General features: G+C 26.6%; 1 protein-coding gene across 1 annotated transcript in view; it reads left to right on the top strand.

Moving 5' to 3' along the window:
* Positions 1–17,028: 17,028 nt before the first annotated feature.
* LOC111628743 (LIM domain transcription factor LMO4-like) overlaps positions 17,029–26,257 on the top strand; it is a 32,720-nt gene continuing 23,491 nt past the window's right edge. The window contains exon 1 of the mRNA XM_023372585.1: positions 17,029–17,461. Coding sequence (XP_023228353.1) covers positions 17,124–17,461 — 338 coding nt within the window. The 5' untranslated portion in view covers positions 17,029–17,123. The remainder of the gene's footprint in view (positions 17,462–26,257) is intronic.

The following is a 26,257-nucleotide window of genomic DNA, read 5'->3' as shown; positions in this document are numbered from 1 at the left end:
AAATAAATGTAAAAGTAATAAAACATGTCGTGCGATGAATGTTGTATTTTGCTACATAGCTTTTACAAGTGCCATACTTCGTAGTTGTAGTTTAGTAGTGGTATTCATATCTGCCAATGTGCCATTCCTCTTCATAGTAATCTTCACTGAGTAGTATTATCATCATTCATCACTGTATAATGGCAATAATTTCTCTTGTTATAGTAGCAATTTCCACTAGGAAATTGCTATAGTTTCAATTATAATATGACATTATAATGTTGGGTAATTTTAGAGGAAAATGTAAAATTACTGCTTACGAAATATTTTTTCAATATAAATACACATCCAAAAGAGCGGGGTCATTTAAGGGTTACTTGCTTTCTTCAATTAATTAATTTTGAGGAAAAGGTAAGGAGATTAATATTCTTTTTTTACTGTGTAATTTTGGCTCTATCCAGAGTGATTCGCGTTATTTATATAAAAATTACTGTAGTTAAAGACAGTGTGTGTACTAGAATAATTTCACGTATTCTAGATATAAGACATAGTATAAGACATGCAATATTCTAACGTGTATATGCTAACTACATATAAATGTAACTACATTTAGCTACAAATGTAAATTACAAATGTACAAAGTATTGTATAATTTACTTAAATATATTGTGTACTGTGCATGATATATTGTGCACCATATTGTGTTGTTTAGTGAGTGCTATATTGTATTCTATGAATATTAATGCAGTGAATTTTTCACATTTGTGTATTATACACAATATGTATTGACTATTACTCTGTAATAATGTGTTCGTTATGCCAAAATAGTGCGTACTTTTATGTTAACTTGATGCTTGTTTTGTTTTTCTCATTTAAAATTGAGAAACATCTGATGGCCACTCCTGTCAAAATGAATGTATTTAGTACGTAGTACGAAACATCATGTAAGTTATATCATACATAAGATCTGTTCTTTTGTCAAAATAATGCATGCATTTACGTCATATCTATATTTTCTATAATGGAGAAATGTAAAATGACGTCATATTGACGTTGAACACTATTTTGATACACAACGAATACTGTAGTGTATAATATGTAATGTGTGCAGTTTATTGATGTTAATACACTAGGATATAAAACTAATTCTTATCGATTGAAACTCATCTGGGCATTAGCAATTTATTTATTTTTTAATTGACAATAACATCCAAAAACATCAGTACAATTAATAAATTGATTACAACCAAATGGCATTACGTCAACGGGCCAATTGTGAATTCCTTACCATTTTCGTGACTCCCGGCCATGAAAACAAACTTAAAACACAAAAATATAAACTACAAAAGATTAAAATAAATAAAACTAGTTGAACTTCGATGTAGCTCCACTATTTATTCAACTCTGAAATTGGAATTAAATTGAGTATGGTGCTGAACTGGAGTATCCCAAACAATTAGAATTACAGTAATGAGGCTTGAGATGGAGACAGATTTGGGGGTTTGAAAGTCACGCGATTTGATAACATTTTCCACTTATAATGGAAAATTGTACATTTAGTAATTCAGATACTGAAAATTTTTCTATTTAATATTAATGGGGAAGAGCCTTTCACGAGTACTCATTGGTTCTTTACGAGGGTGGTGATAGTTAGGATGGCACTTTATTGAGTTTATTGACTTTATAAATTCTAAAAGGAATGACAAATACTTGTAAACCATATATGTTCTTTAAATTTTTCGTAAGATTTATGATATTAACATTTATGTCCATTATTCAGTAACCAATACATGCCAATAAGATATCACTCTAATATATCCAATCAATCATCTAATGCAGTGTTTCTCAACCTCTAACGAATCGTCGCCCTCTTCAATAAAACCGTTACGTAATATCGCCCCCTTCGCTTCAAAATTCCCATGCCGAGGGCCAAGGCTAACGAATAACCAAATTCGTACTGCATCGAATAGAATAGTGACTAGTATAATGTTATTTGTTTACTTATTGTACTGTACGATATAACGAATAAAATATCTAATTATTCTTAATATAATGTTTTACTATATCGCTCAGAAAATTGTTTTTCGCCCCCAAAGTATAAATTGTTACTAATCGCCCCCTCAACGTGGAAAAACGCCCACATGGGGGCGATATCGCCCCCGTTGAGAAACACTGATCTAATGCATTAAAAATTAAGAAATATTCGACAAAATCAAGTTCTTATATGTAAATTAAGGAGAATCAAAGTTTCGGACAACAATTAACGCAAAGAAATGAAACAAAATTTTATATAAATGGACTCTCGATGTAGTGAACTTTGAAAGAACAATAAATCATTTTTACTATATCATGAGTCCACTGTATTATTAACAATTAAGTACTTATTAACATGGTTGTAACTTAAAAATATTAACAATTAGCTTGAATAAGAATAAATATAATTAACTCAATATTTTTAATAACTAATAAAGACTTTATTAATAAAAGAAAAAGGGGGAAGGCAAGATATTCTATGCAACTTGATCGAATTTCAGGTATGGGGGGTTTAAAAAATATATTTTTAAAAGTTCAGCGTTTTCTTTTGTAGGTTTTAGAATTGCAAACAGTATTCGGAAAAGAAAAGAAAATTTGCTATTTCCAATTCAAACAGTTCTCTCCGAAGACCCACTAACCTAGGCCTCTTGCAGAACAAAGAATTTACGTTCGTCAAGCAAAGGGAATTGAACCAACGATTTAAGAGGGAAGTTAGAAGAAAAAAAAAATAAAATAAAATAAAAATAAAAAAAGCCACGTGTTATTAGATAGGTCTATATTCCTATTATTTATTTATTTTTTTGGTTCCTATTTTTCAATTTTTCCTTCCTTTGTTGAGAAATTGTTTTCTTCTTTGCTGCTGCTGCTCCTGATGCTCCTATCAAAATTGGAAATTTTTTCGTTAGAGAATTGCATTTAAAAATGTATAAAATTAATTAATTTCACTTCAATCATGTAAGGAATGTTTCGGAGAGGTAACAGTAGCTACAGGTGCACGGGGATTTCATTTTAGCACGTGTNTTATTAAAAAGTAATAAAAATGATTCAAAATAATATATTTTTTAAATTTAATTTCTTAGATTCTTCTTAATTAAATTAAAGAAAAAATAGTTCATTTTTAATGAAATTGAATTGAAGAAACATTCTTGTTTATGTTGATTAATCAATTGAAGTTCTTATATTTATTTATTAAAATCTTATAATTTTAATAATAAAAAAAATATATATTAAACTTTTTAATATCAAAAATCTGTTTTTATAAAGTAAAAAGTTATAATTTGAATTAAAATTTATTAAATTTGTAGCAATGCGATTGAGAATTTCTATTATCAAAATTAAAATTTTATGAGTATATCCTATATTAATTCATATGTATATTTTTAATATATAAACCTTACATTTTTGGGAGTATAAAAATTAAAATAATCTTTCCAAAATATTTTATTCATTTAAGTGAAATTATGTAGATTTTAGTATTGAAAATGTTGGCATTTTTATGGACATTTTCATAATTGTTGTTTTCATATGTTAAGATTTCTATGGAAATGCGATTTATAAAGAGTCAAATTTCTATGGCATTATTAAATTAATTAAATTTTGATAAAATTTTTCATTAAATTTCACAGAAATTATGGTTCATAATTAGATTTCATTGGAATTCTCAAATGAATTTCTAATCAAGTTTTCTTTAGAAGTATTCATTAGAAATTTCTGATACAAAAATTGACATATCTATGAGAATTAATGAGAATTTGCATGTCATTATCATAGAAATTTCTTATTAAATTTAACAGGAATTTTTGATTTAATTAAATTTCATAGGCATTTCGATTAAATTCCCGATGAAATTTTCACAGAAATTTCTATGGTAACGTTCTCTGCAAGAAAATGTATTAATTATTTAATACATCTTGCAACAAAGTTTATAAAGAATTTTAATAATTTTCGTGTATTTAAATACATAAATTTATTTAATATTAAATTTATATATTTTTACATATTTTTATTTCGCGACTCCTTTAAATATTTAGAGAGTAATGTTATGTTAACGTTGTAAGGTAAAATAATGTACGTATTATCACCTGAAAATATCCAGTAAATTGTATCATTTTTATTTATATATGTGCTAGTGAGAAAGTACGATATTTTGTCGAGGATAAAAAGAATCCCTTCCTTATAAACTATCTCAATTCTACTATCGTTTTCTTTCTTACTAAAGTTAATTAAAATATATTTTAAATCATGTTAAAGAGGAAATCAGATGAACTAAATTTTAAATTAGATTATTTTGAATATTATTAAAATGTGCAAATATTTAAATTAATTGTAAATTTACATGATATTTGATTAAACAAAGATTGTAAAATGCGTAATTACTGTTTATAGTAGCGAATTTTGTAATTAGATATTTAGCGATTTACATAGGTTATAAGATGAAAGGTTGGCATTTTTACCTTATAAAATAGAATTAATCATTATTTTATTCTTCTTCTTTTTCGTTTTTTTTACTACTATTCATTATTACCATCTTCACTTTACCATTATTATCATCATCATCTTTTTCATCATTTTCTTCTTTGTCATTGCAATTCACATTAAAAAGATGATGATGATGAAAATTTCGAGAATGAATTTCTGTAAAAATTATAAATTACATTGAAGAGAGTACATAATTGATTCTTTTTGAGAGAGAGAGAGAAATTATGCATTTTATAAAAAATTCATTTGAAAAACTCAGAATTTGAATTTAGGGAAAAGGTTAACAAAACTTAGATTTATTGATATTTCTTTCACTAATTTTATAATATACCACAAAAATGTTTTATACTTCTATATGCTTATACTAGTTTTGTACGTGTAATATTTCATTATAAATTGACTAACCAAGCAAAATCTATAGGCTACATATAAACTAATTAAGGTTTTTATTTTATATATTGTAATGCCGAGAACCATTTAAAAGTCCAAAATTATTCAAAAAGGAAAAAAATCTGTGCAAATAATTTATCTTTGTTTATGAAATTTGAGGTCAAGAATATAAATTTCCTCGTTAATACTTGGATCAGGAGGAGAAATGTGTTTCATCAGAATAGGAGTGATTGGAGAATATACCCTAATCAAAAACTGCATCTTATAAAGTATATTTTAAATACTGTACATTTTTGTGTAACCAAGATGAAAATTTCAATATAGATAATGCAATTTCCATCTTCTGTTACCGATTTTTTATCTCAAAATAATTCAACAAGTTAGTATCATAAATATATACTGTATATATATACGCATACATACATAACAGTAGACTATATATTGCAAACAAAAATTTGATTTAGTGATTTACATACTTTTATTCTTAGTCTTATGAATTGATTCTACCAATACTGCTGTTAACTGTTCGTCATTCTTAAATAGAAAATTATTGAAGTTTCGTAAAAGAAAAATTGTGTTTAAAAATAAAAAAAAAATAAGTAACAAACTTTAAATTCATACGAGTTTTTTTTTTTTTCATTATATCATTCATAGAACTTCAATAGAAATTTACTAAAATTTCACGGAATCTCTGTAGAACTCTCATAAAAACCTCGTAGAAGTCATGTAAGTTTTACAGAATTTCGTTAAGAGAGTTAATTCTCCGAGCGATCTGTTATATATTATCTCAAGTTATCTCTGAATTCTGTGAGAATTCTTAAAGATTTTTAATTAGAAACTTCCATAGAATTCTCATATAAATCTTCGTAAAGATCTCATAGAAAGTCTCAGAATTTCCATTGAATTCTCATAGCACTTAACACTACTGCTTATTTTATCTAAGAAGTAAATTCTCAACCAATTAATTAATTTATTAAATATATATTATTTAATTCAAATAATATAATTCCAAAGTGTTTTTTTAGCCCTTTAAACTTTTATAACAATTATATTTTCGATAATATGAATTAATAAATTACTAATATGCATTAGTAAAGTTTTGATTTAAAAATTTACTGAATAAATGTCATAACTTTCAAATAGTTTATTTTTTAAAACATTAAATTGAACATTTCAATGTATCGTTAGTTCCACAGAGTTGTAATTAATTTCCTGTTCAGCAATAATCACAGAACAAGAAAATACAATAGAACCTCGCTTCTATGAACTAACTCATTCCTGAAAAATCGTCGTAAAGCGAGACGTCTTATTTCCCAAAAGCTATGTCATAAATCGATGTAAAGTCCTAAAAGCGGAGTTTTATTATAGTAAATTTCTAATTTTACTATCTAATTTATGTCAACTAATGGTATTGAATTTTATTAAATAAATTTTATAAAAAATTATATTTTTAGGAACTGGTACTGTTCCTTCTTTTTATGCAAACATCGAATTTATTTCTTTGTAATACAAAAATTTACAAAATGGATTCTATGGATCCTATAATTTTTTACTTAGTTTCATCATCATATAAGTTCTAACGATACAGAAATTGACATGGAAATCGCCAGAGATTAAAGATATTCGTAACTAGTAACGCAATTACACTACGGCAGTGTGCAAAAGATAACATTCTAACCAAGATTTTAGTTCAAGTTATCAATAGATATCGCATAACATCAATAATAGTATGTGGAGTAACGTACAGTACTCCTTTATCTTAACGTTCGAATTGTTCAGGCAGTACATTTAAGAACCATTTACTGACGACGTTACGCCGGATCGAAAATTGAAGAGAGAGATCTGCATCTTAAAATGTAAATTTTGCAATTTAAATAAAATAAATATCAGAATAAAATGAGCACTTGACAAAATTTAGATCTGGCATCCTTTTATATATTACAGTATTATATATATATATATTTGGATTTGGCATCGTAGTATCCTTACATATATACCAAACAACACACTCAAAAATTTAAAGGGGTGAAATTACTAAAACTATAATATAAAAAGAAAAAATACCTTAAAAAGGAGATCAGTTCCAAACTAGGATCTGACATCCTGTTTGGGTACCGGTATTCTTTTTGTATTTTTTTGAATATCCTTTCTTGGGCATCCTTTACGGAGTATCCTTTTTGAGTAACATTTCCCAAATATTCTTTTGATATCCTTGTGTTTAGGTATCTTTTTTGAATATTCTTTTTAGGGATATCTTATTATTTATGAGTACTGTTTTGTATATCCCTTTTTAGTATTTTTAAAAAATTATTTTTAGTATTCTTTAACTTATTCTTCCAGAGTATATTGTATATTTTTTGATACCTTGTTTTTCTCGATATCCAAAAAAAAAAAAATTGAAAGAATTCACTTGCATTTTTTTCCAAATTTTTCTACATAAATTCTTCGACTCGATTTAATCGAAAATTTTATAATTTACTAAAATGTTCCACACTTTGCAAATTAGTTTTACACTTTATAAAATTTAATTAATTTCATGANTAACTCAAGAGTTTTAATTGTTTAAATACAATAAACACGCAATAATTTCCTTGAAAATTAACAATTTTGTGTAACAATCTCGAATGTATGTATATTTTTTTAAGTTTACTACAAGACAACTTCGTCACTCCATCACTGAAATAACAAAAATCTAATATATATTGCATTCAGTTTTACTTTTTATCAAATTACTTATACAATGTTAAACAATAGATTTACATATATATAAATGTATATATAGAGAGATGAGCAGTTAATAGTTAAATCTATACAGAGATTTGTTACTAAATTAGCATAAATTTAATTCCTTCGAGTCATAATTAGCAAATGACGTTATATAAATAAGCTATTTTAATTAATTTTTGAAGTATCGTTACGCCTCCACTCGTTATAATATAATTACGTACAATTTCAAGAAGCAAATAATCATCAATTCATAGGAAGAGGGGGTTCAAAACGTAATAATTTCGCCAAGTTGTTTACGATTCTCATTATAACAAAGTAAAGTATAAAGAGAGAAAGAGGAGGGGGCCTAAACTCTCATTATTGTTTATTAAAATGACAAATCAAAATGCTTGGCCAAACCGCAATTTTCCTTTAGGGCTCGGTTTCCGTTTTCAAAGTGCATTTCTCAAATTCCAACAAATTTAAACACTTTAAAATGTCGAGGTAATTAATGAAAGATATTAATATTTTAATTTTCTGAAATTTTTCTTGATTATTCTTTTCTATTTTTTACGGGATTTTTGTGTTTTAAGTTAGAAAATTGGAGTAATTAGGTGAAGGTTTTTGTGAATTTTGTATAGGCCTCCTTTATGATATCTAATAATTGTGGAGATTGTTAAGAATTAAGATTCTTCAGCATTTTTCTTCAGATGCTTGTTTTATGAAGCTAGTTCATTGAAATAATTATGAAAAACCTCAATTACTTTTCGTAATTATGGTTATCGAAGTATCAAAATAATTCTCTATTGTATATAATAGTTACCAATTTGCTTAAGTTAAGAAATATAATTATTAGTAAAATATTTGATCTATTATTTAATGTAAAAGTCTCTTCATATAATACCTTTTATCGAAAGGTATTAAATATAAAAATCTCTCTAATTGTTGCCTATTTAATCCCTATTAATTAAAGTTATTACTAGAGAATTAAAACAATTATAGAGACTTAAGATACTAAGTTAAAAGGTAATTTGTCTATATAGATTGACTATTATCTCTTGATAAACTTATTCTCTTTCTCTTTTTTTTTTTGTGTATGTGTGTATTTTGCCTTCTGGTGCGGATGTGGAGGAATTTTTCCTCCTCTTATATTATCCATCATAAAAGTTTAATGGTTTACCTATAGCAATTCGTAAGTAATTATAAAATGAATACCCCCGTAATTAGGTCGAGTTGAGGGACTAGATAAAGATTTATTACCCGGATTAATGGTATAGATATTTTTCGATTTTTTTCCACATCTTTAAACTATTTCTGCATTCGACTAGACAGAAAAAGGCCTTTTATGAATTTTATTTTGATACGTTACCTGATTGACGTTATCAAATAATTTGTTTTAATTTGCTTGAATTACTGCCGATATGTGCTTTGAGAACTTTCTAAGGAGTATTTAAAGCAGTAAATATTTTGCATTGCACGATGAACAAACTTCTTAGAAAGGAGTTGTTAAAATATAAAGTTTATGTTTACAAATTATTCTTGTCGTTGTTGTCTCAATTTGTACGGTGTTTAAACGGAATAAACTGGTTAATTTGATCTAATATTCGGAATTATAATGAATGACATATGCTTTAAGGTCTTCTTACACCATCGCTTTATAAAGAGCATAAAGTATATGGTTATAAAATTGCCAGTATTGGGGAAATTATTGTATTGTTTCTGATTAAATAGCTAAAAGTTGAGTTAAGACGACAAGAAATATTTGTAAATATCAGCTTTACAACATTTTGCACTTTACTATCTCTTTATACTACTACTAGATACTTTATAAGACAAATTGTTGTTAATAAATGAATCTTGTCATTCTTAACTATATAAACAGGTTAAATTCTGTAATTTGCTCTAATAGTTTAATGAAATATATATTTTAAGTGCTTCTTGTAAAGACGGTGGTATAAGGAGCATTAAGAGCACCTATCTATAAAATTGTCAATATGAAGTCGAATTATTCTATTGTTTCTGTTTAAATAGTTAAATGATTCTCGTCGTTCTTAACTCAAGAGTTTTAATTGTTTAAATACAATAAACACGCAATAATTTCCTTGAAAATTAACAATTTTGTGTAACAATCTCGAATGTATGTATATTTTTTTAAGTTTACTACAAGACAACTTCGTCACTCCATCACTGAAATAACAAAAATCTAATATATATTGCATTCAGTTTTACTTTTTATCAAATTACTTATACAATGTTAAACAATAGAATTAACACAAGCGAATATTTTTATCTCAAAAATTTAATTAATTTTATTGAATAAAAATCGAAATTTTTGACAGTTTAAACCATTTAATATGAGAAATTTCTAAGGAAAAATTAAAATAAATTATAAAGTTTTAGAAAGTAAAAGCATGCAAAACTTCTTAATACTTAAAAGCATCCGGATTGGATGCTCGAAGGATATTTTAAAAGATAGTTTTCTATAAAGTATAAGTCTTTTATCAGTTACCGTAATTTGCCCATTAACCAATCATATTCCGGTAGCCAATTCTTCCTGTCTATAAGATTGAAATGTTACTCGTAAATAACCACCGTGTAATTGAGACAGTATAATTACGGGTAAAATATCTCAGTTAATTGTATATAGGCCCATTAGAGAACGGTAATTACCTTACTGCATCGTAGTATAAAGTTCTTTTTAATGAGTCTAATGCACAATTTGAAAAGGGACAATAGAGTGGAGATGAGGCGATAAGGCTAAGATGTTATCTCTTCTGTGTCATTTCGCATCCCCGCTTGGCTTCCCCCCGCCCGATCGAATGTAATTGACCGGATCACTTTCGTCGTTGCCATAGCAGCGGGATGCATTTTTCCTCTTTTTTTCTGCCCCCGTTTCTTAAATAAAGAATGATTATTTCATTGTCCAATAAAGAAAATGGCCAAGATACAAAGTCGAATTAAAATATATTTTAATTCTTTTTTTCTTTATTATTATATTATTCTGTCTTTTATTACTTTTTACAAAATCTAATTACAATTATTATTAATATTTTCTTTGGTATAATTTCCGGAATATCCAACAAAATTCTCTTTAACTTCAATTCTCTTCTTTCCTTTCCATCTTCTACTCTTTATCTTCCTACTTGAAAATAATTTTTCTGTATTTTATGAAATAAAAGATAATTAATAATTAAATGTTTGTGAGAATTTACTTTTTTACTTGTAGTTTTTAATTACTTTAAGAAATTAATTATAATAATTAGCAATTAGTTACGAAATAAGCAATAAAATTTTCGTCTTTCCCCACATCCTCCTCTTCATCGTCATCCTACTTAAGTGGTTTTTTTTATTTTTTTATTTTGAAGAGGAGAGTGAGGATGAATAAGAAAGAGAAGGAAAAGAAACTTTTTTGGCTATTTCAGAAATTATTATTATTTTTACCTTTCTCTTCATCCTTTTAAAATAAATTAATTTTTGTGTTTTATCGAACAAAAGAAAGTNCGTCGTTCTTAACTCAAGAGTTTTAATTGTTTAAATACAATAAACACGCAATAATTTCCTTGAAAATTAACTATTTTGTGTAACAATCTCGAATGTATGTATATTTTTTTAAGTTTACTACAAGACAACTTCGTCACTCCATCACTGAAATAACAAAAATCTAATATATATTGCATTCAGTTTTACTTTTTATCAAATTACTTATACAATGTTAAACAATAGAATTAACACAAGCGAATATTTTTATCTCAAAAATTTAATTAATTTTATTGAATAAAAATCGAAATTTTTGACAGTTTAAACCATTTAATATGAGAAATTTCTAAGGAAAAATTAAAATAAATTATAAAGTTTTAGAAAGTAAAAGCATGCAAAACTTCTTAATACTTAAAAGCATCCGGATTGGATGCTCGAAGGATATTTTAAAAGATAGTTTTCTATAAAGTATAAGTCTTTTATCAGTTACCGTAATTTGCCCATTAACCAATCATATTCCGGTAGCCAATTCTTCCTGTCTATAAGATTGAAATGTTACTCGTAAATAACCACCGTGTAATTGAGACAGTATAATTACGGGTAAAATATCTCAGTTAATTGTATATAGGCCCATTAGAGAACGGTAATTACCTTACTGCATCGTAGTATAAAGTTCTTTTTAATGAGTCTAATGCACAATTTGAAAAGGGACAATAGAGTGGAGATGAGGCGATAAGGCTAAGATGTTATCTCTTCTGTGTCATTTCGCATCCCCGCTTGGCTTCCCCCCGCCCGATCGAATGTAATTGACCGGATCACTTTCGTCGTTGCCATAGCAGCGGGATGCATTTTTCCTCTTTTTTTCTGCCCCCGTTTCTTAAATAAAGAATGATTATTTCATTGTCCAATAAAGAAAATGGCCAAGATACAAAGTCGAATTAAAATATATTTTAATTCTTTTTTTCTTTATTATTATATTATTCTGTCTTTTATTACTTTTTACAAAATCTAATTACAATTATTATTAATATTTTCTTTGGTATAATTTCCGGAATATCCAACAAAATTCTCTTTAACTTCAATTCTCTTCTTTCCTTTCCATCTTCTACTCTTTATCTTCCTACTTGAAAATAATTTTTCTGTATTTTATGAAATAAAAGATAATTAATAATTAAATGTTTGTGAGAATTTACTTTTTTACTTGTAGTTTTTAATTACTTTAAGAAATTAATTATAATAATTAGCAATTAGTTACGAAATAAGCAATAAAATTTTCGTCTTTCCCCACATCCTCCTCTTCATCGTCATCCTACTTAAGTGGTTTTTTTTATTTTTTTATTTTGAAGAGGAGAGTGAGGATGAATAAGAAAGAGAAGGAAAAGAAACTTTTTTGGCTATTTCAGAAATTATTATTATTTTTACCTTTCTCTTCATCCTTTTAAAATAAATTAATTTTTGTGTTTTATCGAACAAAAGAAAGTTATTAATAAAAGTTTGTAAATTCTTGCAAATATTTATTTTATTTTTTAATTATTTTACAAAATCTAATTATAATTATTATTTTCTTTAGTATAATTTTTAAAATAAAATTTTTCTTTCCTCTTTCGCTTTACATTTATCCTCCTCCACCGCCTCTTCATCTTCCTACTTTAAAATAATTTTTCTATATTTTATCAAATGAAATGAAATCAATAATTAAATATATGCAAGAATTTACAAATGTTTTCCCTTTATTCTCTTAAAATTTTCTTTCATTGGAAATTAAACTAAAGAAATGAATTATTAATTAAAATAATTAGATTTTGTAAGAAGATTCAAAAGTAAATAAAATATTTTGTATTAATAAATTCTTACAAATATTTAATTATTAATTTGCTTTATTTGACAAAATATAGAAAAATGTATTTATTTATTTCAGAAGAGGAGGATAAGTAAGAATATTTAATGTAATTTTTGAAATATTCAACACTTTTTTTTCTCTTCTTCATCTTCCTTAAAATAGAGAAAACACTTTAAGGATGAGGAAGATGAAGAGAATGGCGCGAGAGAGAGGAAAATATTGGATATTTTTTTCACTCTTTCTATTTTTCTTTTCATTATCACCATCCTCTATTTACTTAAGTTTTCTATATTTTAAGGAGGATGAAGATGAGGAAGATGAGTTAAAACATTTGTTGGATATTTCTTAAATTATCCTAAATACAGTACTTTTCCTTATTCTCCTCTTCGTCTCTTCTAAAATGTAGAAAAAATTTATTTATTTATTTATTTTATCAAACGGAAGGAAATTAATCATTAAATATTTGTAAGAATTTGGAAATTGTATTTTTTTTCGACTACTATTNATTTTTCCTCTTTTTTTCTGCCCCCGTTTCTTAAATAAAGAATGATTATTTCATTGTCCAATAAAGAAAATGGCCAAGATACAAAGTCGAATTAAAATATATTTTAATTCTTTTTTTCTTTATTATTATATTATTCTGTCTTTTATTACTTTTTACAAAATCTAATTACAATTATTATTAATATTTTCTTTGGTATAATTTCCGGAATATCCAACAAAATTCTCTTTAACTTCAATTCTCTTCTTTCCTTTCCATCTTCTACTCTTTATCTTCCTACTTGAAAATAATTTTTCTGTATTTTATGAAATAAAAGATAATTAATAATTAAATGTTTGTGAGAATTTACTTTTTTACTTGTAGTTTTTAATTACTTTAAGAAATTAATTATAATAATTAGCAATTAGTTACGAAATAAGCAATAAAATTTTCGTCTTTCCCCACATCCTCCTCTTCATCGTCATCCTACTTAAGTGGTTTTTTTTATTTTTTTATTTTGAAGAGGAGAGTGAGGATGAATAAGAAAGAGAAGGAAAAGAAACTTTTTTGGCTATTTCAGAAATTATTATTATTTTTACCTTTCTCTTCATCCTTTTAAAATAAATTAATTTTTGTGTTTTATCGAACAAAAGAAAGTTATTAATAAAAGTTTGTAAATTCTTGCAAATATTTATTTTATTTTTTAATTATTTTACAAAATCTAATTATAATTATTATTTTCTTTAGTATAATTTTTAAAATAAAATTTTTCTTTCCTCTTTCGCTTTACATTTATCCTCCTCCACCGCCTCTTCATCTTCCTACTTTAAAATAATTTTTCTATATTTTATCAAATGAAATGAAATCAATAATTAAATATATGCAAGAATTTACAAATGTTTTCCCTTTATTCTCTTAAAATTTTCTTTCATTGGAAATTAAACTAAAGAAATGAATTATTAATTAAAATAATTAGATTTTGTAAGAAGATTCAAAAGTAAATAAAATATTTTGTATTAATAAATTCTTACAAATATTTAATTATTAATTTGCTTTATTTGACAAAATATAGAAAAATGTATTTATTTATTTCAGAAGAGGAGGATAAGTAAGAATATTTAATGTAATTTTTGAAATATTCAACACTTTTTTTTCTCTTCTTCATCTTCCTTAAAATAGAGAAAACACTTTAAGGATGAGGAAGATGAAGAGAATGGCGCGAGAGAGAGGAAAATATTGGATATTTTTTTCACTCTTTCTATTTTTCTCTTCATTATCACCATCCTCTATTTACTTAAGTTTTCTATATTTTAAGGAGGATGAAGATGAGGAAGATGAGTTAAAACATTTGTTGGATATTTCTTAAATTATCCTAAATACAGTACTTTTCCTTATTCTCCTCTTCGTCTCTTCTAAAATGTAGAAAAAATTTATTTATTTATTTATTTTATCAAACGGAAGGAAATTAATCATTAAATATTTGTAAGAATTTGGAAATTGTATTTTTTTTCGACTACTATTTTGTTTTCTAAAAAATTAGTTTTTCTCTCTAAATTATATACAAATAATGGAAAAAGTGTATTTAAATATTAATTAAAATAAGATTAAGCATCATTAAATATATTTCAGAATAAGTTTTTGAGTTTTTTTCCAATTTATCAGGAGTTTAAAAAAATTTTAATATTTTACAATTATAAAGCCAAAAAGTTTACGCTTAACAAGTTTATTAAATCAAATTGATTTTTAAAATAAATAAAAATGTTAAAAGGAAATTACAGTGGACACACGATATAGGGAACTTCCGATGTAGTAAGCAATTTCATGTTCTCTTCTATTTATGTATGTAATGAACTCTCTTGATATAGTGAATGATTTAACTCAGTTCATTGAGAGTTTACTATGTCGAGAGCCCACTGTTCAAAAGAATAGTGAGAACGAACAAACTAACATGGAAAGTTTGGTACGTCGAGGTACTTATTATATCGGGAGTCCACTGTATATTTATGAGAACGTTCGTCTATAGAAAATATAATAAGAAAAATTATTATTATTATTATTATTATATTTAAATGAGACTATTAAATGAAATTTTTGTATTAAGATACTACTTGAAGCATAAAGTACCATTATTATGATTATTAGCATGAAATGATTAATAATAATAATAATAATTAAATATTTAAAAAAATGCAGGAAACGATTTATAATGTATGTTTTTTGTTGATTATAAGGGAAAAATTTCCCGTATTTTGCATTAATATAAGTCTTATAACGAGTTTTCTGTTATTGCGCTTTTCTCGTGCATTTGTCCTGCAGCCTGTTTGTGTGTCTTATCTCTAACTTTAGCTACAAACTTAATTGTGGCTTAAGAAATCCTCGGGTCATCCCATCAGATTTTAATTAAATTTAAAAGTATCTTCCTTATTTTCATGAGTGACAAGTTTTCTATATTTATACAAGTCTTTGTGTATTTATGTACATGGAGTGGCTCAAAAGTTAGTTAACCATTGTAATGAGTAAATTGTTCTTATTTAATTACTTCATTACTTGAGATATTTCTTGTTCAATGTACAAATTCCGACACTTTGGTATACACTTGTAACCTGCTGAATTGCTAGCAAAAACGTAGTAAATTGGCTTTTGGGCTAGTTAACCACGTTTCTATTAAATTATATTGCTTAAATTATTTCACGTGCGGATTTTAGATATTATCATAAATTTAAAACGTGTTTTTTATAATTTATAAAAAATTGTCTGAAATTAGCATATAAGATGCTAAATCGAGCACGATAGTGCTTTGTTTTCAATGTCAGGAAGTATAGTTTATTTGTAATTTTAGTAATTTAATTGTATTTTATAATAAACTGTGTATTAACTTATCGAAATGTACAGTACTTTCTGCAGAGTTGTATTATGTACATCATTTGTACTTCAGACAAATGAAGTGCATAATTACAGGTAATGGAACATAAATTTTTCTTATTCACATTATTCATATAACTTATCTAACCTGTAGTCTGTCTGCTTGTCTGATCTCTAGATTTAAAGGTTAAAAATTTAATTAAAGCTCAGGAAACATTCAAGAAATTTAATTATAATTTGTAGAAATTTGTTTTTATTATTTTTATGAAAAAAGAATGAAATCAATCATATTTGAAACTACTTAATGTTGTTTGTTAAAAATTATTATTATTTAAAATTATTAATTAGAAATTTGTTACCGAAACAATTTTTAATTAGTTCGAATGTTTCTTGAGGATAAATTTATGTAAGTGAGAATTTTGTATTTTAATAATTAATGCAGTTTTAATTAAAGTAAATGACTTTAAAATAGATTTTATAAATAATTAATAAAAGATACTTCAATACTTGAGAAGTTTATAAAGAAAATATTTGTTTAAAGAACATATTTTTATATTTTTCTACTCAATTATTATTGACTCGCATCCACTATTCACGAGTGCTGATGCGTAAAAAGTTACGCAAAACTCATCAGAAACTGCATAAATTTGTTTATATAAATGAAAAAGAAGAGGAAAAATCTATTAAAATATGATAATTTATAAAGTTTATTATTATTTTTTCTATAAATTAACTATTCTTTGAAATAAATTAGTTTTTTTTCTCCTGCTCTTTTTCAGGTAATCTGATCATCACATTGCAATGATCATCGCTCAGGATCGGTGCCTCTGTTAGCCTTCTGTTCATTTTGATTTTGAACTTTTACATAAACCAGACATGAATCACAGCGGCCAACCGCCCTTGGGCCATGGTGACCCTTCGGTCGGGATGATCGGGATGGTATCACACCATCCGAGTGGAAACATGAGTGGTAATATGGTAACTCATCAGATACCACATCAGCAACAGAATCTTCCTCCGTCGAGTAATACAGGAGGTCGTTGTTGCGCAGGATGTGGTGGAAAAATCATGGACAGATTTCTTCTTCATGCACTCGATCGGTATTGGCACAATGGTTGCTTGAAATGCACATGTTGCCAGGCGACACTGGCGGACATTGGAAGTTCATGTTTTACAAAAGCGGGAATGATCCTGTGCAAGACAGATTATATTCGGTAAGTTTGTTTCTTTAATTATAATTATTTTATTGGGATAAGGCTCAATTTAAATCCTCCTTTGAACTGGAGCTTTATTGTGTACCACCACGATAAAGTTCCAATTCGAATGAGTTTATAAACAATGAAAGCTCATTTTTAGATTATAAGAAACTCGTTTTATCTCGTTTATTTATCAGTTCCATTGCTGATAATTTCTTTTGAATGAATCGTTAGTTTTTTAAGTAAAAATCTTAATCTCGAACGGATTCATAGATCCAAATCGATAGTTTGCATTATCCTGTTAATTCTTTTCTTAGTCTTGTTTGGCAGAACTACAGTAACTAATAAATTTTAGCATAATAAATTCTAAAAACAAGCATTATAATAAATTCTTAGCAGGATTCTTAAAATAGCGTATTGGTTAAAGCATCCATTCGCAATAATTTTATTCTTGCGAGATATTCATGATGATTGAATTGTTTTAGAATTAAAATAAAACATAATTCTATAACGTTAGTTTATTTTATCTCCAAAAAAATAACAACAACTCAATTAGGACGGCTACAAAACTTTCTAAAAATATCAGAAAGGATACATAAAAAACTCCATTTCCTTCCAAAAACACAATTATAACTAATGCGAGCGTAGACACTAAACAAATAATTTTTCTAAGAATAGGAGCATTTCCAATAGAGGAAGGGATGTGTGTGTATTATTTTCAGCAAAAGGTTTAATCCTAATTTATCTTGTTATCCTTTGTAACATACAAGACAGGTGCAAATGAATCGCTTCTAATGACTGCAATTAGACGACCCAAACTACAGTTAATTACACCCTTTGTCTCATTCGTTCTCTTCAAAAAGATTCTCTTCTCTTCATTAACGACAATTAGCTCTGTTGTAGCTTACCGTTATCTTAAACTCTCTTGGATTTTTGGAATCCTATGGCTTCTCTATTGATTTTCCTCCTCCTTTGATTTTATATCGTATTAAATGGTAATTAGTGAACATATTAAGTTATCGATTATCATAAAGGAGATAATTAATATTATGCCTTCTAATTTTTCTTTTAAAATTTACAAAAAATTTTTCAATTTTTTTGGATTTCTGTTTGTGAAAGTCATAGCTTTTATTCTTTCTCTAAAAAATCGTGTTTTGTATGTTGAAAACTGCGAAAGTTTTACAATGGTGGCCCGAAAGTTAGCTAACCGTATTCGCCAGTTAAATTTTGGCAAAGTTTGTAGTATTTGAATAAGATAGAAATTTAGTCTTTACAGTGGTTAACTGACTTTTGGGTTTACAATATTTATAGGATTTATAAAAAGTATCGAATTAAATAATGGATTTGCTCTGTGTAAGTTAGATTTTTTTTAAAGTTATTTTGTATTTTTAAAAATGAAAAAATGCTAATTTGCAGACAACATCCACAAAGTACTCACCTGTTTATCTTAAGTGTTTGGTGCCATCTCTTGTTAGAACTGAGAACTAAATAATTTTTATTTTAAAGTTTTGTTGTTTTACACTTTATAGACAGGATCTAAGACAATTTACAGGAAAAAATTGAGTTTTAAGCATAATTTTGGCATTTATTTTCTCAAGTTACATCATATAGTTCTACCATTTAAATATTGATTTTTCCAAAATTTCGGTAAGGTCGTTGTTATCTTAGAAACTATTTTAAGTGGCATAATTTCAGAGAATCAATTTTTGAAGCTTTAAATTTAATTACATATTACTATAATTATTTTTAATTATTCCAAATAATTTGCATTTTTATGGATACAGTTAGGTGATATTATTGAATGCAACTACTCAGTTATCCAGCTCATTAGTGATCTAGAAGATGTATCTTTAATAGTCATGTGTTAATTTAGTTCGAAGATAATTAATCCTAATAATTTATACTTGAAACTTGCTTGATTTTAATGAGATTTCGAAGAATAAACTGCCTCTAAATTATACTTGAAGCACATTGATATATGATACATTAATGATGATGATTTTGTAATCATTCGTATCCTCTCTTACAAACAAATCTTCATTTGTTTGAAGATTTCTTTAAATTTAGAATGAGATTTTGATTTGGTAAATTTTTTCGAGACTAATTTAATCTTAACTCAAGAAAATTTTTGATTTTTTTTTCTTTTTTACTTAAAAGCGTTTTTAACATGCAAATCTGAAAAGTTACTCATCCATAAAGGATTTTAAAATATATCTTTGTTAAATCGTATATAATAGCTAGTGTATATATATATATATACAATTTACATCTTGAGATTTCACAATAATTAATAATAATATAGAAACTTGAAAGTCTTGAACAGGAATTTCAAGATTCCATAACCTGTTTGAAGGTATAAAATCTTAAAATTCCTGTTTAGGACGTTCGAGTTTCTATATTACAAATTCTTATGAAATCTTTAGTAGTAACTTATATATATTTATATACACACCAATTATTATGTAACATTTAACATAGATTTAATCTTTACAACAAAAAAATCTCTCGTGGATGAAACAGCTCTTCAGGATTTTAAGATTCCATACTCATAAGTGTTATAGAATCCTGAAAATTTGTTCAGGGCTTGCAACTTTTTATTACATTATTAACTGATAGTTATTAAATTTTGAGATGTATAATAATGATTACATGTATATTTTATGATTTAACGTGGATTAGATTAATGTTCAAGAATTCTGAACAATGGTTTATTTCAGTAGTTCAGGAATATAATTGTTAACGTTCAGGATATCTATACAGTCCTGAATAAAAAACAGTTTTTCCAACTAAAATATACAATTATTCCTGAAGATTTCTGATTATTTATGTAATTTTCAAGAATTAAAATAAATCTTCATAAATTTTCTTTCTAGTAAATGCACTTTGATTAATTTACGCGTGATTTTATTTATAATAAAATCGATAGTAAAAATAAACAAATGAATAAATTCAAAGGAAAAGAATTACAACATGCTTTGAGTTTTCGATTTTTGAAATCTTATCACATGATTACCGAGGGTTCGTTGATTGTAAATTCTATGCATCACTATCTACTCAAATTGTATCACTTAATGATGCAATTGTGATGCAAACGAACTCTTATCTGCCAACAGCAATTCTGTATTGTTTGTAATTGAATAAACATTCTAAACGTTATTTATTGTACAATCGTTCTAATAATGTTAACATCGCTATCAATTACCATCCATCAGATTATTCCAGTGAAGTTCATGAACAAAAACGAATTTAATGATTTAAACAATTTAGGCGAAAAAATTCTATTGGATTCTTCATTAAATATTCCTAATTAGTTATTTCTCAACTTGTTTTTTAATTTGCAATCTTCTCGAAAGCCCGTGGCATCGTCTAAGAATAGATTCGTGACCTTCAAAGCGCTCGCGATTTACTAGTTGGATAATGTGATTATAAACAATAAAGCGATATCGACAAAAAACTCAATTTCTAACGGTTAAAATTTTGAAAATTAATTTCCATTACATTAACTGAATTGCCTTTTTACAAAAATGCAAAATTTCGATTTCGTGCGCGTCGATACTGAATTTTTATAACCATTTTAACGAAGTTAACTGAGTAACGGATCTCTCAACCTTTTAAGAGTCAACAGAACGGATTTCTGACTAATCTCTCGATAAAAGTTTGATTATTAATTGTTCCTATAACTTTAAAAATCTGTTTAATAAGAAAATTTAAACAAATTTCCCCATTTTCTCGAAAGAATAGCCCTTCTCCGTAAGTGTAATTACATTAAATAAATGCGTGTTCGGTTTTTGTATAAGAAAGGGGGAGAAAATCATCGAAATTTTAATGTAGAGATTCTTCTCGAAAGCATAAATCTTATTTCTTCTAAACTCTTTTCTTCCTTAAAAATTCAACAACAGGAAAATAAAAAAAAAGTAATAATAAAACTTGACAAATGACAAGCAATATGCTTCTCTAACCGTTCAGCAAATATTTGTTGGAATTTTAAACAGTTTTCTTGTGGTTTATTTTATTTTACTTTTTTTCTTATTTTCTTATTCCATAAACGAAACTTTAATTTTCGTTTTCTAGCTGTATAAGTGAACATGCCTCAAGCTATAGAAAATGTTAGTCTCCTGACTGTGATTGTTATGATATAAGCTAATCTTTTCATAAGATTTCGCAATATTTTGCAAATAAATTGAAACTTGCGACTTTTCTTGATAAAAAAAGAAAAAATAATTAAATTCTTTACACAGTTTTCGTTAGTTTTTTTAAATTTATTAATTTTTTTAAGCTCTGAGATTGGGTTTTTTCGTTTAAAGAATCGTATTTCTGAATGTTTCCGGGTTTTAAAATAACCAGTTAAATTTTGGCAAAGTTTGTAGTATTTGAATAAGATAGAAATTTAGTCTTTACAGTGGTTAACTGACTTTTGGGTTTAAAGTTAGCCTTAATTCTTAATCCACGGTGTTGCGCGCTTTTAACGTAATTAACATTATATAAATTTCCTTGATTTTTGAAAAAATCGATTAAAATTCTTATTAAATTGATTTTATATTTTCGAATTTTAACACACTTTTTCCTATCATATTTCCTCAAAATTTACTCGCTTAATTTAAATATTTAAACGAAAAGCATTAGCAATTTTCAAGAGCATCTTTCGAACCTGTTAATTATATTTTTATAACGTTTTAATACCGGGAATCTTACAGTGCTTCTTTTTTCATTATATCGAAGCAAAAATTAAGAAGAAAAAAGAAGAAAAATTAATTATTTAAACGTTATACGAAAAGGATTTGAATTATCGCCGAACGTTAACCACCCGTTAAGAATATAAAATAACCAATTATCTTAGTAATTAAAATATTCTTTATGCTAATAATTAGAAAGAGCAGTGCGTAGATCAGATTTTTCCTTTTTCATTCCCTTTATGTACTAAACCCTGGTCGACTGTGTTTTCTGTCTGTAACGTAACAGAAGTCTCTGGTCCGTAACAACAAAGAGACCGTTTCATCAAATCACGTCACGTAGTACGTTTTGTCGTGCAGGTGTCTCGCTTTCCATTTACGATTATTTTTCACGCAACACGTTCCCTACTTAATATGCCTTTAATTAGTGTTACTGTTAGTCTAATTGGTGATTTTTGTGATTACAAATATTTTTGTTTTTTCTCTTTCTTCTTCCAGTGCGTGCCCTTCGCTGCTTGTTTAACGGTCAGCATCTGAAAAACTTGTTAAGTGCACACACACCGCGCCAAGTGACTTACTCGTATTACTTGTTAAATATGGCCTCTGATGTTTGGTTTTCTTTATATTTAAGATCTCTACGAGTATTTGAAGGTTGAATTATATTTTCTCTCACTTTATTACACTTTAATCAAGGTTTTGTTCAGTTTTTCATTAAATTTTCTCTTTCTTCTCCATGTTTACCCGTTTATGTATTATTCGTTTTATAATCAATATTTAAGCGTGTTTCTGTTGTGTTTTTTCTAATTATTCATTTTCTAATTGATCTTTTACAAGTTTTCAGGTTTGTTTGTTATATTTTTTTCCAATAATATATTGTTTCTGTGTAATAAACTAATATTTAAACCATTTTCTAATTATACATGGTGGTTCAAAAGTCAGTTAATTGTATTTTTTGTATGTATTCCGGGTACAGTACATTTGTGAATATGAATCGTAAATTTCGTACATCAAAGCGTTGTAATTTGTATATTAAACAAGAATGATCTCATTTTGAAGAGTTTTTATAGTTTCTAAGTACAATATTTGAATAAAACAATACAGTAATTGACATTAGTAATTAGTTACTTTGGGCCGCCCTGGGTTTTTTTTCTCAATTTATTATTTTTTTAAATATTTTCTCGCTCTAAACTTTTCATATTTTGCAATTTTATACTCTGTTTAATTAACTAATGTTTATGTTTTTCTTAGTTATTCCCTTGATTTCTTAGCCTTTTTTTTATCGTTTCTTGTCCAAGATTTTCACTAAACTTTCCATGTTTTCATCATCATTTTTCTTTATTCCTCTCTCTCGTAATTATGTATTCTTTCTGTTTCCTTTCGCGTTTCTATAGGCTTACATTCTGCTTATTCATCTTTATCTATCATGATTTCCTCGTCTTTTCTTCTGTCTAAGTTATCGAAAAATTGATACTTCAATCTTTTAAAGGATTCAAATTAAGAAAAATTCGTTTCATTTTGCAAATAATGGGAGCGAAATCGATAGAATTATAGCATCGTATCTTATTTTTAAATCTTTTATCGGCCTCGAAAATCTAGTATATTTTTTTCTGTTTTCTTTTTATATTCCTAACAAAATCCATTGTCCCTTTCAATATATTGTTAAGAGTAATTTTTTAAAATATTTATTGCATATACTCACCTAAGTATCAGTGCAGAGTATTAGGAAATTTAGTGATCCAATAACGCCATAAATGAAAGGCTTCGGTACGAACTAAAGAAATTTATGGCTAAGAATCTATCAGAAGTTTAGAACTAAAATAAAAAAATGGCGTAAAGATGTTTAATTTTAATCTTTTTTTTTTGTTTAGGAGAGTGAAGAATATTGCTTAAATCTTTACATATTTTCGATTCACTTGTCAGCTAAGTTTGCTGAGTTTTGCTTTATGCTTAAAGCAGATTGTTGGCATGGACGTTGGAAAAAATATTCAATGCTCTTGAAGTTTAACAAAGATGTTGAAAGTCGAAGGAATATTGAATTAATTTTACTTTAAAGACAAATTTGTTCAGTGTTCAGTTTAGCATAATCATATGCAAGATATTCATTAATTAAGAAGCGAGTTTGAATGCTTTTCAATTAGCTTAGATATTGAGCAAAGATGTTTTACAGCTAATTTGTAAGACATTAAAGCTTTCTTCTTTATGAATATCTTATTAAATGTTTAACATAATCATGTGCAAGACATTCGTACATTAAACACTTTAGTATTTCACACATCAGCTTAGAAACGTCTTTGGTCAACATCTAAACTAATTGAAGAGCATTAAAACTTGCACATGATTATGTCTATTTGAACAAAAACCAATATTCTTGATCGTTTTAAAGCAAAATTTGTTTTTACAGTATTTTTACATACCTTTTACACGATTTGCTATAATTTTTTGTGTAGTAATAAGAAATTAATTAGTATAATTAATCCTAATCCAGGATTCCTAGATCCTAGGAATTATCCATTTAGGATCCATCATTGCTTCTTCCCATTTCTGTTTTTTCCGATGCAAATACTTGTAAAATAGCTATCATTGTTTTGACTTCCTAAAGCGAGGCTATAATCAAAATTAAATATCATAAAGTCATTTTTTCCATATTCTTCATTTTTAACTGTATGAGAAGTTTATTTCTCACGTTTCCTCTAAAGAAAGGCATTAATAAAATTTTCTTAATTTTAATTTATTTTATATCATTTATCAATGATTTAAATTATCATAATTTTTAAGGAAAATTAAGTAGGCAATATTTATATAAAAGCTTTTCGTGGGAGAAATTGTATAGCAGGATTATCAATAATTTCTTTTGCTGGCTGATTCCAATAAGACAGGCTTATTGGTTGGAGCTTGTAAACATAAATATTTATTCAACACGTTTCTACCATTTTCCCCTTCTTTCTCTCTTTAATATTAGTCTACTCTTTAATATCAGCATGGATATGAGTTTAATCTTTGTTCCGTTTCGCTAATAAAATGAAAGAAAAATGGACATACTTGATCAGGAATCGTGATCCATTTATGATGATTAATTCGTGGAATCCATTAGTCATGCATAGAGGAAATTTGAAATATTTTTACGTTTAGAATAAGAAATGTTTATTTACTTTGTAAAATAAGTTTTTCTTTAATAAAATTTATTAATTTTATAGCTCGTAGTGAGTGACTGTTTTGAATTCTTCGCAGAGAGAGAGGAAAGGTCGCAGGATTTTTAATCTCTTCTAATTTTCCATATATATAAATATACATATAATACATTTGAAAAATTAATAAAAATACATAAAATTAAATAAACAGAAAAATAAAATATCTTCTCATACGCGAATCAAATATTCAAGACAAAGATTACATCTACTTTGATCTCCTCTCCTCCTTCCTAAACAACATGAATCATGTATACAAGAGAGCGGGAAGAGGGGTCAAAATCGTAGAATGCGAAGGGGGGACGGTGGTAGTACTCTGTTAATTAGAGGTCGGGGGGAGGAAAAGCATGCTTTCTAATTAAAGCTCTTACATAATTAAATGTTCATTAAACACGCATTGCTGTATCAGAGGACCCATTGGGATTCATGCGGTGTTGCGATGAGTTTTGATATTTTGTTTGATTTATGTATTTTTGGCATTCGGAATTTTCCCAATTGTAACATTTTTACAAATCCACGGATTAAATAAAAGTATGTAATTGGTCGGTTTAAAATGATATGACAGCGTAAAATAAATCTTCATTTAAAAAGTTACGATGATAAATTATGTTCCCCCGATGCTTTGTTAATATTAATTATGATTAAAACTTAATTAATGTTTGTATATTGCGATGTCATTTTCGTTTCCTAGAAATTTCTAAATATATTGATAGATTATATATAATAATAATAATAATAATCTGTAAAGAGAATTTCTAGTTTAGCAAGACTTTTAAAGCATGATTAGTGAATGTTACACAAATTCGTTGCCTTTAATCGTCATTTTGCTCCAGTTTTCTCAAAAATTTGGTAAAATTCTTGAGAAAACTATTAAAAATAAGTTAAAAACAATTTTTTGTATAAATTTAGTAATTTTTTCTACTTAAGCTTAATAATTATTACAATTTTCTTAATCAGAA

Source organism: Centruroides sculpturatus, unplaced genomic scaffold (genome assembly GCF_000671375.1).
Source record: "Centruroides sculpturatus isolate CEXI.00-Female unplaced genomic scaffold, Cexi_2.0 scaffold453, whole genome shotgun sequence".
Taxonomy (NCBI): Eukaryota; Metazoa; Arthropoda; class Arachnida; order Scorpiones; family Buthidae; genus Centruroides; species Centruroides sculpturatus.
The sequence above is the reverse complement of the archived record's forward strand: the minus strand, read 5'-3'. Positions and strand labels throughout refer to the sequence as shown.